A 16,982-nucleotide genomic window follows, 5' to 3' on the forward strand; every position below is an offset into this window, starting at 1 on the left:
CCTGTGAAAAAGTAATTTCTTCTGAGACTGAAATTGTTTCGTAGCAGTACAAGAGATGCAGTGCTTATTATTATACTTATAAACCTGTAATCTGCATCACATCTTTTCCATACAGAAATTAAGCTGGCCTAGCCATGCTCCCTCATTATTCTGCAAAGTGGTCCATATGCAGGACCACGCAGTGCTGCATGACAGAGAATCATGGAATCACAGAATACGCAGAGTTGGAAGGGACCCACTAGGATCATTGAGTCCAAGTCCTGGCCCTGCACAGGACACCCCAAGAGTCACACCATGTGCCTCAGAGCGTTGTCCAAACACTTCTTGAACTCAGACAGGCTTCGTGCTCCATTTCCCCTAGTGAGGATGTTGAAGACTCCAACGAGATCTCCCCTCAGCGTCCTCTTCTCCAGGCTGAACAGACCAAGTGACCTCAGCTGCTCCTCATAAGGCTTCCTCCTCCAGACTCTTCACCATCCTCATGGCCTCCTTGGACGCTCTCCAACAGCTTAATGTCTTTTTTATATGAGAAAACCCGTCAGAGGAGCACTGAGAACCACCTCCCTCCGACGACGTGCCATCGTCCCGCCGCGTTCCCCGACGAGGGGGGACCGGACAGGCGGTGCCGCGGGCGGGCTCTGAGGCGCCCGAGCCCGCCCTGACCGACCCCGTGATGGCGGAGGCGGGGCCGGGTTGCCCTGGGAGTGGGACCCGGCGGGCTGAAGGGGCTGCTCCGCGGTATGGGCAGAGCCATGGGGCTCGTAGGGCTGCTGCTGGGACTCGTCCTGGTGCCCGCCGTGCTGGTGAGCACCAGCCTCCGCCACGGCGCCCCGCGGACCGAGGCCGGGCCGGGGCCGGCGCCGGCCGACTGGGAGCTGGCGGCGGACGCCGTCTCTGAGGACTCGCTGTGGCCGCTGCCGCAGTGGCTCCGCACGTCCCCCCGCCAGCTGCAGCTGGCGCCCGGCCGCTTCCAGCTGGTGCACGGCGCCGGCTCCTCGGCGCGGCCGGGCTGCGGGCTGCTGCAGGACGCCTTCCGCAGGTGAGCGGCGGCGGGGCCGCGGGCCGGGGGCTGCAGCGGCGGGAGCAGCCGCCTCATGGCCCCGGCGGCGCCTGTGCTTCCCCGGCAGGTACTACGAGTACATGTTCGGGCATTCCCGGCGGCGGAGGTGGGGCCGAAGGCCGCTGGCTGCCCGAGCGGAGCCCGAGCTGTCTGAGCTGCAGGTGGTGATCGAGGCGCCGGACCCCGGCTGTGACAGCTTCCCGCACCTCGGCTCCAGCGAGGCCTGTGAGTACCCGCACGGCCGCCCACCGCGCTGCTCCTTCCACGGCCCAGGCGGCACCGTTAAGCGCTGGGTTTCCCATCACGTGTCCAGTGTAGAAGTCAGCAGGGTTTTGTTTTTGGGGAACTGGAAAGCACGGGCTCACTGAGGTGGTCAAGAACGTTTTAGAACAGTGGCGACCAGAAGATAATTCCTGCCCTTGATGCTGTGGGAAATCTCAGCTCACAGGGAATCATGAAGCTCATTAGACATGTCGCCTGTGATTTCTGCAGTTTAGCTACCGTACGGGTATCTGCTACTGTCCTTTCTAGCAAATAGCATTAGGAATCAGAGCTACTATGCTATGCAATATCCAGTTATGTTTGGTGAGATCTGTGTGTAGTCAGAGATCATCCCTTTCAGTACAGGGTGTTGAGTGAAGGCTGTCTGTTTACCATATGTTCTCCTTAGAAATTACTACATTTGAATTGAAGCTACTTATACTGAGATATGCGCATGGTATTTCCTGTTTTTCCAGGAAAAGCAGAAAGTGTGTGTTGAACTTGTTATTTATCTTGCAGTGTTATAAATCTACTTTATATCAGTAAGTACCAGAAAGGATTTAAAAACATGGTGTTTATATTGGATTTTTCTGTGCTTCTTTAGTTCTGTGGTTAAAGTCCAGACTGGAGAAGTACTTTAAATAAAGAACTAAATACCAGAGAATTTTCTTAACAGAAATAAGGATGAGTGATAGGATTGCTTTTTGTCTGGGCAGGTTAGCACAGGAATCAACATATTCAATTCATCTAGTTCTGTTTTGAGGTAATCTTCTGTACTAGGGAAGGCAGTTGTTTGGTATCCAGGATACAGATCCTTAGAAAAAGATCCTTCTAATCTTAAGTCATACATCAGCAGCAGGATTAATTCCACTTGACTTGTAATAGAATGTACTGATATTAAATGTACTCTGTGTTTTTGGCACATATAGCTAAATAGTTTTGTGTGCAAGCTTATGATACATTTCAGTGCAAATAAAATATAGCAGCAAAAATACTAATGCTTTAGCATTTTTCTGCCACAGTCAGGTTATTGTGCTGCCATATTACTAATTTGAACTTTGAACTGGTTTGTGAACTACAGATTTTTACCAAAGCTGGTTCTCCTCTTCTGTCACGCAGTCTGTCAGATCATATGATCTTTAGGTTGCATTCTTTAGAACAGGCACAGTTTTTTCCCTCTGCTCTAAGAAATGAGTTTCCTGTTAAAAATAACATGTTTTCCTCATGTGGTAAGCTGAGCTTTCCAGACTTCAGTGAGTTTTTAATTTTCTGGGTTTTTGAAGCTTTTTGATGGCGGTCACTTGATGGTTTGGATGGTGTGGCTCCTTAGCAGAGATAGTATTTATCAGTCAGTGACTATCCTATAAAAAGAGTATTGAATATGTAATAAAAGTACCTGCCCTTCTCCCTGCTGAGTTCTTACCTGCTTGTATAAAAGGTTCCAAATAGCTTGTTCTGTGTTCAGTTAAGGTATGATATCTGTTCAGAAAAAAAAGCCTGCTCTCTTGGAAATAAATCTGTGACAATTGATCACAATTTACCACAGAAAGACTTGCAGTAGTCTTCTAAGTTCTCTTTCTTACCCAAACCTTGCAGTAAGTGCAATCTGTGCTTAGTTTAACTTGGAAGACTGAGGTACTTTCTTTGTGTCGCTGAATGGCTTTTTCCTGCTAGTTTAGGTAAATGTTTGAACTGTGTATTATATGACAAAACATTCTTTGATACATACACAGATCAAATAAATGTCTGTACAGCAGTTCACCCCTTTTTTTTCTCTGCTCTGTCAGATGTGCAATCCTTGTAAGCTTATTATTGCTTTGCTGTTTAAATAATAATATAAATCTATAGATTTATAGAAATAGTGTATTTTTATACATATATATGTACATAGTTAAAAAATATTTAAAATATATTTGTTTCTTTACTAAAATTTACTGAATCATCTTAAATGCAAAACCAAAATTATTTTACCTTTTTTTTCACCAGTACTTTGTTACACAAAGTTAAGGGACGATTGTTATGAAGTCCTTCAGATACCATTCTCCATTTTACTTACCTTACTTCATCTCCCTGCCCCCATACATGTGTCCATTAGATGTGGGGTCAGTAGAGTGACCTGGCATCCTATTTGTGCATCAGGCACAGCATCACCAGCCAGTCACTCTGTGTGGCGCAGCCTCACCTTGAATATTGTGCGCAGTTTGGAGTGCCATAATATAAGAAAGATATAAAGCTATTAGAGAGTGTCCAAAGGAGGGCTACAAAGATGGGGAAGAGCCTTGAGAGGAAGCTGTATGAGAAGCAGCTGAGGTCACTTGGTCTGTTCAGCCTGGAGAAGAGACTGTGGGAAGGCCTCATCATTGTCTACAGCTTCCTCATGAGGCAAAGAGGAGGGGCAGGCACTGGTCTTTTCTCTGTGGTGACCAGTGACAGGATCCAATGGAATGGCACGAAGCTGTGTTAGGGCAGGTTCAGGTTGGATATTAGGAAAAGGTTTTTCGTCCAGGTGATGGTTGGAACAGGCTCCCCAGGGAAGTGGTCACAGCATCTAGCCTGACAGAGTTCAAGAAGCGTTTGGACAATGCTTTCAGGCACATGGTGTGATTATTGGGGTGTCCTGTGCAGGGCCAGGAGTTGAACGTAATGATCCTAGTGGGTCCCTTCCAATTCAGAATATTCTATGATTCTATGGTCTGATTATTAGCTTTTTTCCTTTGTCATTATACCCTTATAGTTAGTACCTGGCAATATTATATGAAAAGTTATATCTCTAATAAAAATATGTAAGCATAATCTATATGAAAGGAAGGTGGAAGGAGAAGTGAAATTTTTGTGGTTAAGTCTGGCATAGTTACTCAACCCTTATCACCATGCCTTAAAAGTGGAAATATAATCTGTTATGTTTTAAATCAGTTGAGTTAAACTTGGCTGGAATTTTGGCCCATGTACAATATTTTAACATTGCCATTATTAAGCACCTCACTTGTTTTGTCTTCTTATTTATTAACTGTTGACTCTCTGAACAGTAGCTTGCATTATATCAGAAAAACAAATGAAAAATAATTGCGCGCTGTGACCGTTAAAAACAGTCATTTAAAAAACAAAGGGAGACATGGCACTTGAAGAATCTCTAATGCCTATTAGCATTGGCCTGTCAACTCATGGTTTCTTGAGGAATAACCTTTTTCTTTTCTTTTCTTTAGATCATTTAACTGTAACTGAGCCTGTGGCTGTACTGAAAGCTTATGAGGTATGGGGTGCTTTAAGAGGTAAGTTGCTACTTTTCATATAGAGCTGTTTGGTAGGTCTTACACAAACTTCATGGCAGACTAAGAACCAGCTGATCACTGAGCTGTGCCCTCATTCAGTATGTCATTGGAAGTAAGCTTGGTCAGGCCAGAAGGATACTCAGATGTTGTTGGTTTGATGCTCCATATCTCAGATCCAGTGGCGCACCGTAAGTGCACTCTCGCTTGCCTGAAATCAGCCAGGCCAAGCAAACCCTGGGTGCTAAAAAGCTCTCTGATCTATAGTGTAAACAGATTATTCTCTGACTGCACCTAATAACTTGACATACTGAACACATTACCACGAAGATCATAAGCTGAAGTTTCAGCCTGCTGTTCTTACTGCAATGTTACACCAACAGATTTTGCTCTCAGTAACTTTCTTACTATTCAAGGATTAATTTGCTACCGCTGAGCTGTAGTGATAGTATTCAGTATCTGTGTGTAATGGAGAATTTGAATGGTTCTGTCTTCGGAATTTTTAAAACAGTGGTGCTTGAGCAATTAAGGAAACTGTGCTGAAAAGAAGGAAACTCAGCTATAAAGCATTCTTTCTTGCTTTGTGAATGCCTGTAAATAGTTGTGGTCCTGTTTTTAACTAAAACTTTAAGGGCAAGTACTGGGTTGTATTCCACATCCCTTTCTTGGATATTTTTCCAGGTTTGGAAACCTTCAGCCAGTTGGTTCATGAAGATGACTATGGAAGTGTAAGTATTAACTAAAACCACTGTCCTGATTATAGACAAACAGATTCTTTACTGGATGCTTTTCTAGAAACAACAGATTTACCCGTTTCATTCAGTAACTTTTCAGTTTGTTAACAGATTTCCTAGAAACATTTTCTGAAAAAAAATGTATTTCCTGTTTGAAATTATGAATATTAAATGGGAGTTCTGATTTTTAAATTTTGTTCTCATAGTTTCTTGTCAATGAATCTGAAATCAATGACTTTCCAAGATTTGCACATAGAGGAATCTTACTAGACACTTCAAGGCATTATTTACCATTGAAATCTATTCTTACAAACCTGGTAAGTGGGCAGTTTTGTATCATTATAATGAAGGCTCTTTGTTGTTGTGTTTTGTCCCCTGAAGTAGGTAGCAACTGGAGCTGATATGAAAGAAAAACCCACCTCCTCTGGCTGACTTCTAAAAGGACAGAGTGAACTTTGTTAAGCAAAGGTCAGAACAGACTGGAGAGGAATCAAGTAGGCAGACACAATGATTAGTGAATCTGTAATGGGGGCTGGGATTTGTGGTACCTTGGATTCTCCGTATTTTTTGTTGCCCAAGCCAGCTAATGTTTTACTTCTTGGAAGCATATTCTGAGACATCTGACTGTCACCAAGCAATACATAGGAGACCTTGCAAGTTCTAGCTTCAGTGCCAGTGATTTCAGGAAAATTCCCATCTTTTCAGTAGCCAGGCTTTGGTAGTCCTTTTCTTAGGCTGCTAAGAGCAAGCCACTGATTAAGTATTACAGAGCAAGAGAGAAATTTGGTAATGTTCACTGGAAGCTCCTGAAAAGAAAACCCCAGACAAACAAAACAAACAAACAACAACAAAACACAAAACAAATAAAACTTTCTCCAAAAAGCTTATGTAAGCACACTAAGAGTTTTATACTCCCACCTTGATGGAAAGGTAGTGAATTTTTATAAGCATAGTAGCCAAAGCTGTGGGGTTTTCTGTCTTGCACTCCTTTTTTTTTTGTTGTTGAAATCCTTGTAGAAGGGATTATTTAGTGAATTGAAGTGGAGGAACAGGCATTTTCCTGTTTTGTCTGTCTTGCTTCTCCAAAATGAAATAATACTTGAAATTTCCCCTCCATGTTGCAGAACTTTGCAAAACAGGTTTAAGATGGGCAGGAAGAGTGCAGGTAAAACCAGTCTTCATTTCTGAGGTCATCCTTGAACTATGCTCAGAACTTGTCCAATTTTTACTACTTGTTTTACCTTCAAGGTCAGTGCCTGTTCAACGAGTAGTGCTTGTGTGTAGTATTTCATTTGCAATGGAAGGTGCTTCTCAAGTAGATACTTGTGCTGTTGTTTGTCGTCTTGTCTAAAAAAGATATCGAAAGAGACTTGCACTTCTACCAGTTTTGTCTTTCTGTAACTGTTGCTGTTCTGTTTTCTTTCCTTAAATTGCATCTGTGTCTCTCCAACACATTACTAGAGCTATCTTTTATGCAATTTTGCTGGTTTAAGAACAAGTGTACTTTTCCTCCCACCTCGGTGCCTGCTTGAATCCAGGGTAATAAAAAGCATCAATAATCTCTTCACTGACATGTGGTAATAAGATGCTTAGGGCAGCAGTTCACGTACCTTTCTAATTCGTGTTCAGCTGCTGTACTGTATTTGCAGGAAGGGCATTGTTCTTGAGAGAAGAGTGGCTGAGGTGAAAGTCAGGAGATGTAATTTTCTATGTGGAAGGATGGTATTTGATAGAAATGAATGAAGACGTGGCAATTAAAACTTCTGCAGTGTAATGAAACAGATGAGATAATTTTGGGGAATGGACAAGGTATAAATATCCTTTTGGATTTGGTGGGAGTTCCTGAAGAGATTTTATCACTTCTTTAAACACAGATTGGTGAAAAAAAGAATGGGAGAAATGTGAGAATAATTGTATTGTGGCAACGGATTAGAAACAGCTGTGTTGCAATCAGTCATGAACAATGTAGAGAACGCTTATTTGGCCTGCTCACAGCTCATGCTTCTACAGACTATCAAGCATAACTCAGGGTACGTCTGTAACTGTCCAACTGGAGTCATAATTCTAAAATAAGTGTGTTAACATTGATCTTATCTTCAGTTTCAAAAAAAAAGGGAAGTAACGACTGTAATAGTTGAACACATAAAGGAAGCACTGTCTTTTGTGGGGAAAAAGCATGGTTTATTCTGTGTGCATTTGAAATGGAGTCTTCAGAAATCAGTCGCAAGAATGGATGTACTAAATAGGAATTACAGGAAACTCCCTTATGCTGTTAAGTTTTCGAGTCCAAAGTAGTTATAAAAGTATAAGCTTTTCTGTAAGCTGAAATATGTGATGCTGTATACAGAATTACCCAGAAATGTTCTGAAGTGGAAGAAATTAATGAGTGTTTATAGCAGTTCTTACTACACAGGCGAGTAGAAGAGGGTTAGATCAAGAGCTTGTTGCCAGCAGAGGTGCAAATAGATGGAGAGGAATGAACCAGTAGAGGTGTGTGCTTCTAGCATTCAGTGAAACACACTATGCTTCTTTTGCTTGGTTTGGGGTTTTTTGGTTTGTTTGGTTTTTTTCTTTTTTAGCTGTTGCTTTAGGTATGCAGGATATGCTCAGGCGTGGACTTTTTTCCATAGGTTTTCTATGAAAGTGAAGTGTTTGACTAAAGTCTTTTGCATAATTTCTTACAGGATGCCATGGCTTTTAACAAGTTCAATGTTTTCCACTGGCATATAGTAGATGATCAGTCATTCCCTTACCAGAGCATTTATTTCCCTGAATTAAGTGATAAGGTGAGTGAACATCATTGGAGTGGGGTGGGAGGGCTGAAATCCAGTACATATTTCATGAATATAAAATGCAGAGTTTACCAATGATTGAGTACATCTGCTTTGGCTTATTGTGAAACAGTACCACATGACCAGTAATCAGCAAGTCCACATTTAGGATTCTACCTGAGTGTCTGTGTGGACTATTTTCAAATCTTCCTTGGTGGATACATGGTATATGGCCTTCCTAACTCTTCTGTGCAGATTTACTTAATGATCCTCAGTGTTTGCAGGACTTCAAACAGTAATGGTATGCAAATAAGTAGTGAACACTGCTAGAATTTCTGATGGTGGGGTTTTTTAACTGTTAGGCTTCCTGCCACTTAGATGTAAGAGAGTTTCTTGCCAGATTTAGGTTTGGAACCACTGCAATAACACTTTTGCCTTGTCTGAGATCTAGTTAACTTTACAAAACACAACATGCCTATAAAGAGGTACGAAAATGAGAAGTTGCTTTCTAAAACAAATACAGTGCAATGTGTCTCTTTATTTCTAGATTCATAGTAGGCTTTGTTAAATTAGTTGAAAGTCATGAGGTTCTTGCTCAGTCATGGTATGGTAGAAACCAAATCAAACATGAATACTTAAGTAGACTAAGCCTAAGTACAAGATTACTGATTCTGTTTTAAAACGCTTGCTGGAATCTGACCCTCATGAAAACTGTGTAGGCAGTGCTTGAGCAGATGCCATGAAGAATTTTATAATTCAAAAATTGTAGATGTTGCACAGTGCAGTCAGATTATTTTTCCTAGTAATGGCTATGGAGTTCTGTCCTATGCTCCACTGACAGCTGGAGAGAGGAAGATGGCTTTTGTCTCAATAGCCTCCTCTTTGAAAATCTTCTTGTTTGCTATTACGTTTTTTGAGTAACTCAGCTGTGGAAACCATTTCCAGAGAAATGAAAGCTTAAGGTGCTACTAGTCATGAAGAGTCATGATGTATTCTTACGTAGTTTGGGTCTTTAGCAAGCATCTGTTTCACCAAACTGTAACTGTCTGGGTCATTTGTCACGTTTTTTGGGTGTGAGGGAGTAGAATAACACTCAAATTCAGTGTCACAAAACAAACATTCCCCGATACTAAATTGGTCACTATATCAAAACTGAAAAGCAGAGGTGTTGGAAGAAGACACCATTCTTTCTGACTTAGCAGAATTTTTCCATTAGTCTTGCGTGTTATGTAGCAAGAGCCCTGTGTTTCAGAGCTAATGGGAAAAAATAACTTGCCTCTGTACAGAAGAGCCGAAAACTGTATCTTTCAGAAATCTGATGGAATAGAAACTAGCTTTTCTGTTTTCTTCAGTAACTGTGAGCTAAGGAGGAAAGAGTGGTCTTCTCAAGGAGGTCTGTCTCAGTGTTGTGAACTTGTTGGTTTGTTTTTTGATTGGTTTTTTCTTCTCTCCACTAGTCAGCTAAAAAGTTCCATCAGTGCAGTTGCACATGTGATAAACCAGAAAAGGCTAACTTATAATGTAGACTGTAGAGTAGTTTTACAACACTTTAGTCCAAATTTTTTGAGTTGCTGGTATAGTGTTTTGTAAACTGTCTCTAAGTGTGACTTATTTTACAGGGAGCGTACTCCTGTAATCTCATCTATACTCCTGCTGATGTCCGTCTGGTGATTGAGTATGCCCGATTAAGAGGCATTAGAGTTATCCCAGAGTTTGATACCCCAGGACACACACAGTCTTGGGGAAAAGGTATGTCCAAGAAAGTATTGTTAAGAAAGAAATTGTTAAGAGATTGTGGTGAGTAGTAGCAAGCAAATGGATTTTTTAAAAAGTAGTCAATAAAGTGCTTTGGAAGGCCCCTGATAAGAGGTAAGGAAGGGCAGACTCTGTGATGTCATGACCTTTACCTGTTACAGGAACTAAAATGAATGAAGAAAGTTGACACATCCTGTGCTGGATGTGTGTGCAAAGGTACAGATCTATTCTGCCTTAGACTTTATGTTGTTGATATCTCCTCACTCAGTACTCAAGTTTAGAATAATAAGGCAGTAGCTAGAAATAATGAGTTACTGTCTGGTGCAGAGTAGATATTTCTGCTTTGGGAAGGTTCTTTCAAAGTGATTGATGTTTATCTCTTAGTAAAGTGGTAATCTGCCAGTGTACAAAACACAGCTAAGTTGGATACTTCTTCACTCTCTTACCTTCTTGGTCTCACAGTAATACTTCTCTTGATACAGAATGCTGGTGTTTACATGTTCTCAAGGACCAGGAAACCTTAATTCAATGTGCACTGAATGCAATTTCACTGCAATTAACTTAAGATGGTCTTGGCCAAAAGTAAAGATTTTTTTAGTGCCTCATAACTTCAGCTTTAGCAACAGAGCAAGTCTTGTATTCGTCCTCCAGGGCTGTGGCTATAATGTTGAAAGATGTCTTAGGCTCTTTCTCAGTAATTCAAAATGAGAAGGAAAGGAACAAGGCAAACCCCAAATTTGCTAAACACACTCTTTCTGAATCCTTTATCTCAAGTGGTCTTTGCACTCACAGCAAACTATTAAATCACTGGCTTGCCTGGCTATATGTGGGGATTCTACATTCATTTGAAGAGCAAGTTGATCTCCCTTGCCTAAAATCAAGTGTTCTTGATAGCTTCCTGTACAGTTTTTTTTATGCAGTACACAGGAGCTAGTCCTGGCTTTGCTTATGAACTTGGGTGGCTATGCTTTGCTTGCATTCAAATTCAGGATATTGGAGAGAAGTCTTAATGCTTGTGAGTAGGGTAGTAGAAGCAATTTAGCACTAGGGCCTCATTTGGGGGAAATGTGCTCAGAGTAGGAAACACACAGGCAGGAAGGTGCTGCTGCTGCAACTATGGTGTACTAAATAAGCTGGATTTAGGTATCTCCAACCCACATACAATAACTCGTTCCTATTTAGTTTTCGTGGCTCATGTTGCTTCAGACATCTTGACTTGAGAACCATTGCGTAGTTTTGATCTCTGTTTAGCCTTTCTTTCTTGTGTAAAGGTAAATTCCTAGGAGAGTGAGGTAGGACATCTACCTTGAGCTATATACCTCACACCTACTTAGATGTTAGCAAAGCAGAGTAATAAAAATAGGAAAGAGGCCTCTGAAGCATACTCATTATGCTTGGCTTTCTTCTAATTGGCTTCCTTCCTAAATCCATTAAAGTTTTTTTTATTCAAATAGTCATCCAAATGCTGTTTTTCAGATATAGTGTTACATGTTACATAAATTAGTGTGTGTTAAATCACAAATCTGAAAGTCCAAGTCCTAATTGCCAGTTAGAGGGTTCTTCAACCTTGTCCAAGTTGTTTTATTTCATTCTGCCTCTATTTGATTATACTTGGAATAGGTGAGCACTTAAGTCATGAATATTAACCTTTTAAATATGGGTAACTGCTTCTTCCTGCTAGTAAAGCTAGCATAGCAACATGGAACTGCATGTCCTCTATTAATTGTTTTTACTAGGTCAAAAAGATCTTCTCACTCCTTGTTACAATGGAGGACAGCCAACTGGGTCCTTTGGACCTGTAAATCCTATTTTGAATACAACTTATGACTTCATGACTAAATTCTTCAAAGAGATCAGCAGTGTGTTTCCAGATGCATACATTCATTTGGGAGGAGATGAAGTGGACTTCAGTTGCTGGTATGGTGACAATTCAAAGAACAAATGTCTAGTGCTTCTTAAACATATCCACATCCATTAATTATGGAACTCAGTTGCATGAGGCAGTTTTCACTGCATGACCAAAAGATCTCCACTCCTATCTCTATAATTATCTACAAGCAGAGCATTTGTGATTCTCAACAAGCAAGAGATGTTGTGCAGAATTTTGCTTTGTCTAGTAGTTTCACAAATGCTCAAGTACTCTGAAGGATTTCTTTATGAAAATTAACCTGGCAGGAAAGAGAACTAATATGATAGAAAAGTACTAGATAAGATAATTAACATTTAAATACTGTATTTTATAGTAGATCTTTCCATTGAGTTCTGCCCTCCAGAAGACACGCTAACACTAAGTAGTACCAAGCTGATTCTTTTGTGTTTGTATTTAAAGTGTGACATGTATTAATAGAGCTCTTAATTTGTTTGTGAATTTTGAATATTTTGGAGTCTCTTTGCTGGAGTAACTGATAGTACAGAATTTGAACATTTTGATGATTCTCTTTAAACATCAAAGATTCTCTTTAAACATCAAATCCGAACACTCAGGACTTGATTTAATTTTTATAGAGAAAGAAAACTTCTGACAAATGCTTTACCACAGAAGTGCTGATTTCCTTTTGTGATAAAAGCACAAAATTGATGAGTCCCAGACCTGCTGACAGCCTTCCCACTAAGTCACAGAGATGCCAGGAACCCCAGAGCTCTTAAGAGTTTGAGGCAATCTGCCAGAGACCGCTTCAGAACAGGGACTTCACTAGTTTTACCAGAGAATTAGGACTATTGGCTTTACTTCAAATCAGGATGAAACTGTTTCAAAATATCAAAGTTGTGTTAGCCTGCTGCTTCTGCTCTATTTTACATTCCAGGCTATGGCATGCCAAAGGCACCATCTAGTGCTGTGCGTAGGTGGAAATGTTTGGGAAATCTGGTTTAAAACATAACAAAAATAATCTTTTCTTTAACTTGTTTCCTTGTTATTATTTAAGGAAATCTAACCCTGAAGTGAAAGAGTTCATGAAGAAGCAAGGTTTTGGCAGTGACTATGCTAAACTGGAATCTTACTATATTCAGAAGTATGTTAGTTTTTTTATTCCTGCTCAGTTTTTCACTATCTGAGGGTGGCATTGAGGTGCAGATACTAAAGCTGATGTAATATCTGTATTGTTTTCAAAAATCGACACATGGGGGACTACCCACTTTAATACGTCAAATGTAAAGTTCATAGCTTTAAAATGTGGGATACATCAAGGATATCTAGGCTAGTTCTACACACACTGTGAATGTATTGGATATCTTAAACTAGATATCTGCAGTAATGGCAGCACGCAGGCTGTGGAGGAAAAGGTTTTGCAGCCATTTATTTGGCTCCTTCTTAAATAACATGGATTTATCACTGTGTACAAGTTGCTGGTAGTTCTGAACATGAGTTTGTGTTACTGCACACACTGTTATACACATGGACTTCAAGAGCACTGAAGGCCAAAACCAGAACAACATGCTTTTTCGTGGTACCCTATGCAGTGATGGGAAATGTCAGATGTGCCTTAGGGTAGAAAATATTGCTTCTTCAAGTGCCTGTACTTATTGAAGTTCACAAACCCGATCTTATTTCTAAATTCCAGCATTTTGGACATTGTTTCCTCCTATAACAAAGGACAAATCATCTGGCAAGAAGTGTTTGATCACAAAGCACAGGTAAGATGGGAAAATTAATAAGATACTTTTGTATAACAGCACAGTATTGTGGGAGGCTTCCAAAGTAGGCTACTAAGTAGGTCTGTTTGTGTTTCTTAAAAGTTAAACCAAGTCTTCTGACATTAGAAAGTCTCCACAGGTGTGAGGCCTCCCTTGAAATTACCATTTGTTGACCATGTAAAATAGGTGGGACAGGAACACCAGCATTGAAGTTCTTTCTGAAGCTGAACACAGTTAATATAATATGTTTTAAAGCATCAGAGTAAAGGGTAGGGAAGTTTCTAGGAGTTTCCTTTTTTTTTTCTCCCTCACACAACTGTGTGTCTGATCTAGTAACACCAGATGCTTGGCTTTTAAGAGCTGGTAAGATATGGGGTGCATGTAGGAATCCTCTTAGAGCATTAACTGTCTGTAGTATAACCTAGGCTTCACTCAAAAGAGCTGTGTTTAAAACCAACAAAGAGATAATTAGCTTTAGACTTTGGGGGAGATGACCATAGGTAGCTTCCAAAATGTTCCTCTTCAAAACGAAATAGCCAGTTTTGAAATTCATGATCCTTTTTTCCTGATAACAGCAATTAGGATTGTCATTAATGGCTTTTGGGGGGGGGGGGCAATCGGGGTTGTTTGTTCTGTCTTACCCCCTTTTAGCTGAAACCAGACACTGTAGTTCAAGTGTGGATGGCAAACAGCTATGCTCATGAACTGAGCAGTGTCACTGGAGCTGGGTTCCCCGCTGTCCTGGCTGCACCCTGGTACTTGGACTACATCAGTTATGGGCAAGACTGGAAGAAATACTACCGTGTTGAACCACTTGACTTCCCTGGTTTGTTACCTTTTTTATATGCATGTTCTGTGCATGAAATTTTTTGGTTTACAGTAAGGTGTAAATGGAAAGAATAAGGCTGTTTAGAGGGGTCATTCCATCACTGTGATTATAGTGTAATCAAAGGAATTTAATGTCAGCTAGAACTCTGGAAAATTCTTAAATTTAAAAAAAAAGGGAACTTTGCACTTCTCACAGGGAAAGGTGTTACCTTCCTCAGCATCTGATACTGGTGCTTGTGTGAGACAGAATGATGGACAAGGTGGGCAGGTGCCTAATACTTCAGGTGCGGAGTTGTGCAGAATGGCTGCTGGTAGACATATGTTAGCAAGCTTCTAGAGTGTGAAACTGTTTCATAGAAGACATGTTCTCTCCTGTCTAAAGCTGATACAAACATGTTATGCTTTCCATGGGGCTTTTATCTTGTGCAAGGTAGGTCTCAGAGCTGATTAGGAAGAACACCTGACTAAGTGGTTTTTTCAAGGAATGTTCTGCATGTGATAGAATGAACAGTTTCCATCAGGACTGATATCCCTGAGGAATGTCAGGAGGCTGAGGAATGTCTTCAGGGGATAAAAGGTAAAATACTTTCTGAAAGAGAGGAGAAGTGGCTTCTCTGGGCAAACAGCCTGGTGGTTCTCACATTCAGTAACAAGACTACTAAAATGTTAAGTTAGTGCTCAGAATAGTTTTATATGACCAAACAAACAACTGAACATCAATCCTCTCTAAGTATTAGAAAATTAAATTTTTGATATATTCTTATCTTCTGGAAAAATAAAAATTCTGACCTTCTGCTTTGAATTCAGGATCTGAAGAACAGAAGAAACTTTTAATAGGTGGAGAAGCCTGCCTGTGGGGGGAATTTGTGGATGCAACTAACCTGACACCAAGATTATGGTATGAACTGCTTTATCATTAGGTTTTCAAAAGCCAGCTGCAAGGATCTTAATTAATCCAAGAAGACTGTATGATAGTGGTGACAGTGCTCTGTGCTGAACCTGAGCAGCTATAAAAAAATTTTATCTATTTTTGGTTATAGACCACACCTACTCTAAAACTTAGTATACCTTTACAGGCCTCGAGCAAGTGCTGTAGGAGAAAGACTCTGGAGCAGCAGGAATGTGACCGACTTGCAAGATGCCTATAGAAGGCTGAGGAATCATCGCTGCCGCATGCTCCGGTAAGATTTAGTGGCTACAGTGTATCTTGGTTCTCATGTCTTATAACCAGTGGAACAGAAGTACAGACTTAAAGTGCTGACCTGGAAATGAAGGGAAGAGAGGTAGTGTGGTTTGTATCCACAGAAAAGGAAGAAAGATGCATTAAGTCATGCATTGTAGTCTTAGTGTGTGGGAAAAGGATTGTGTTCCTACTTATGTTTTTATATATGGTGTATACATAGACCATATCAATTGTAGAAGGCCAAGGAGACTTTCCAAGCAGAATGAACAACTCTGGCTTGCTCTGCAGCTGGTTATGAGGGAGTGAGGGGAATGGATGGGTAGCACTTTGTAACAGCTCAGTTGTGGTCACTGGAAGAATAACTCTGCCTATTGAAGGTTGAGGCCACTGCTCTTGAAATAATACAGTGAAAGCAGTAGCTACTACTCAGATCTAAATTCAACCTCCCCTAGGACATAGCAGCCCAAACTGAAATGATAATGGGAGAAAGGAAACAAAAAGGTGGGCATCTATTGTAGAGGCCTAGACACCAGCCCTGTCTTTACTAAGTAGAGTAGGACTTGCTTAGGTGCAGCAATAGTTCAGCTGAGGTAATCCATTATTCAGTTTCTTCCACTGCAGCACTTTTAAACGCTAGTAGCAGTAGTATCTAGTCCTTAAATATTCAAGAAGCAGAATTTTGACTACAACTTCTTTAACTCTGAAAATTTTTTTTATACTATCTTACTGTGCCATCATAAACTACAAGGGCTTGGTTAGTTTGTTTTTTAAAGCCACATGAGAACAGACTAATTTATGATAGTGTAAGCTGGAAGAAATCTTGGCTCCCCCCAAATATGAATGAAAATTACATAATTAAAGCTGCATATGGAGGAAACATGAGGGTTGGGAGCAGGGAGAGTGTGCAAATGTGAATTGATTTATATTTGCATGTTCTTATAACTTCTTTTCAATAAAAGCTGTAAATTTTGCATAACATCAAGACAACTGGGTCCTGAATTTCAACATGTTTGCTAATAGCTCGGTAGCTCTGACTGAAACAGAGAACTGAAGTACAATTAGAAGTAGAATAGGGCCCCTTTTCACTCCCTAGAGACGACATCTGTTACTTCTTGGACATAGTTTTGTTTATAGAATGGAGTGCCAGTATCTCTCTTCCTGCCTATACAAACAGCCAGTTGTTTGATTATAGTCATACACATTCCACTTTATTTTAACAGCCGTGGCATAGCAGCCGAACCGGTGTTTGTTGGATACTGCGCCCATGAAGGGAGACGGCCGTAACTGCTGCAAAGACTTCTCCTCAACAACCTGAAGTGCCTCTGGGGTATGAATATGTATTTGAATCAAGATTTAAAATTTTCACTTTTAAAATAAAATTGTTTGATAACCTTTTTGGAGTAAAAATGGTTGGTTTTAGGGTTTTAGAAACTGGGATTCTTCACTGTGAAATCCTGAAACTTGATACCATAGTTATTAATTCCAATTTCT

General features: G+C 40.5%; 1 protein-coding gene across 2 annotated transcripts; it reads left to right on the top strand.

Moving 5' to 3' along the window:
• Window positions 1–674: 674 nt before the first annotated feature.
• HEXB (hexosaminidase subunit beta) lies at window positions 675–16,885 on the top strand. Of its 2 annotated transcripts, XM_051788182.1 has the most exons (14): window positions 675–1,039; window positions 1,128–1,285; window positions 4,525–4,590; window positions 5,269–5,315; window positions 5,528–5,638; window positions 8,006–8,107; window positions 9,712–9,841; window positions 11,584–11,764; window positions 12,772–12,858; window positions 13,408–13,480; window positions 14,132–14,306; window positions 15,116–15,206; window positions 15,385–15,489; window positions 16,712–16,885. In XM_051788182.1, exons 1-14 carry the CDS (start codon window positions 741–743, stop codon window positions 16,773–16,775), a joined length of 1,689 nt encoding a protein of 562 aa, XP_051644142.1. In that variant the 5' UTR covers window positions 675–740; the 3' UTR covers window positions 16,776–16,885. The 2 variants fall into 2 exon arrangements, with proteins under 2 accessions (XP_051644142.1, XP_051644143.1); XM_051788183.1 differs by lacking the exons at window positions 675–1,039; window positions 1,128–1,285; window positions 4,525–4,590; window positions 5,269–5,315; window positions 5,528–5,638 and adding an exon at window positions 5,739–5,789.
• The last annotated feature ends 97 nt before the right edge of the window (window positions 16,886–16,982 follow it).

Source organism: Manacus candei, unplaced genomic scaffold (genome assembly GCF_025592945.1).
Source record: "Manacus candei isolate 608988 ecotype Guabito, Panama unplaced genomic scaffold, ASM2559294v1 h1tg000024l, whole genome shotgun sequence".
Lineage (NCBI taxonomy): Eukaryota > Metazoa > Chordata > Aves > Passeriformes > Pipridae > Manacus > Manacus candei.

What these genes read in the sequence shown, in the direction of transcription:
- HEXB (XM_051788182.1), top strand. Translation starts at nt 741, where the DNA reads ATGGGCAGAGCCATGGGGCTCGTAGGGCTGCTGCTGGGACTCGTCCTG. An exon ending in ATGAAGATGACTATGGAAGT is followed by an intron (nt 5,316 to 5,527) that starts GTAAGTATTAAC and finishes TTGTTCTCATAG; the next exon opens with TTTCTTGTCAATGAATCTGA. An exon ending in TGTTTGATCACAAAGCACAG is followed by an intron (nt 13,481 to 14,131) that starts GTAAGATGGGAA and finishes ACCCCCTTTTAG; the next exon opens with CTGAAACCAGACACTGTAGT.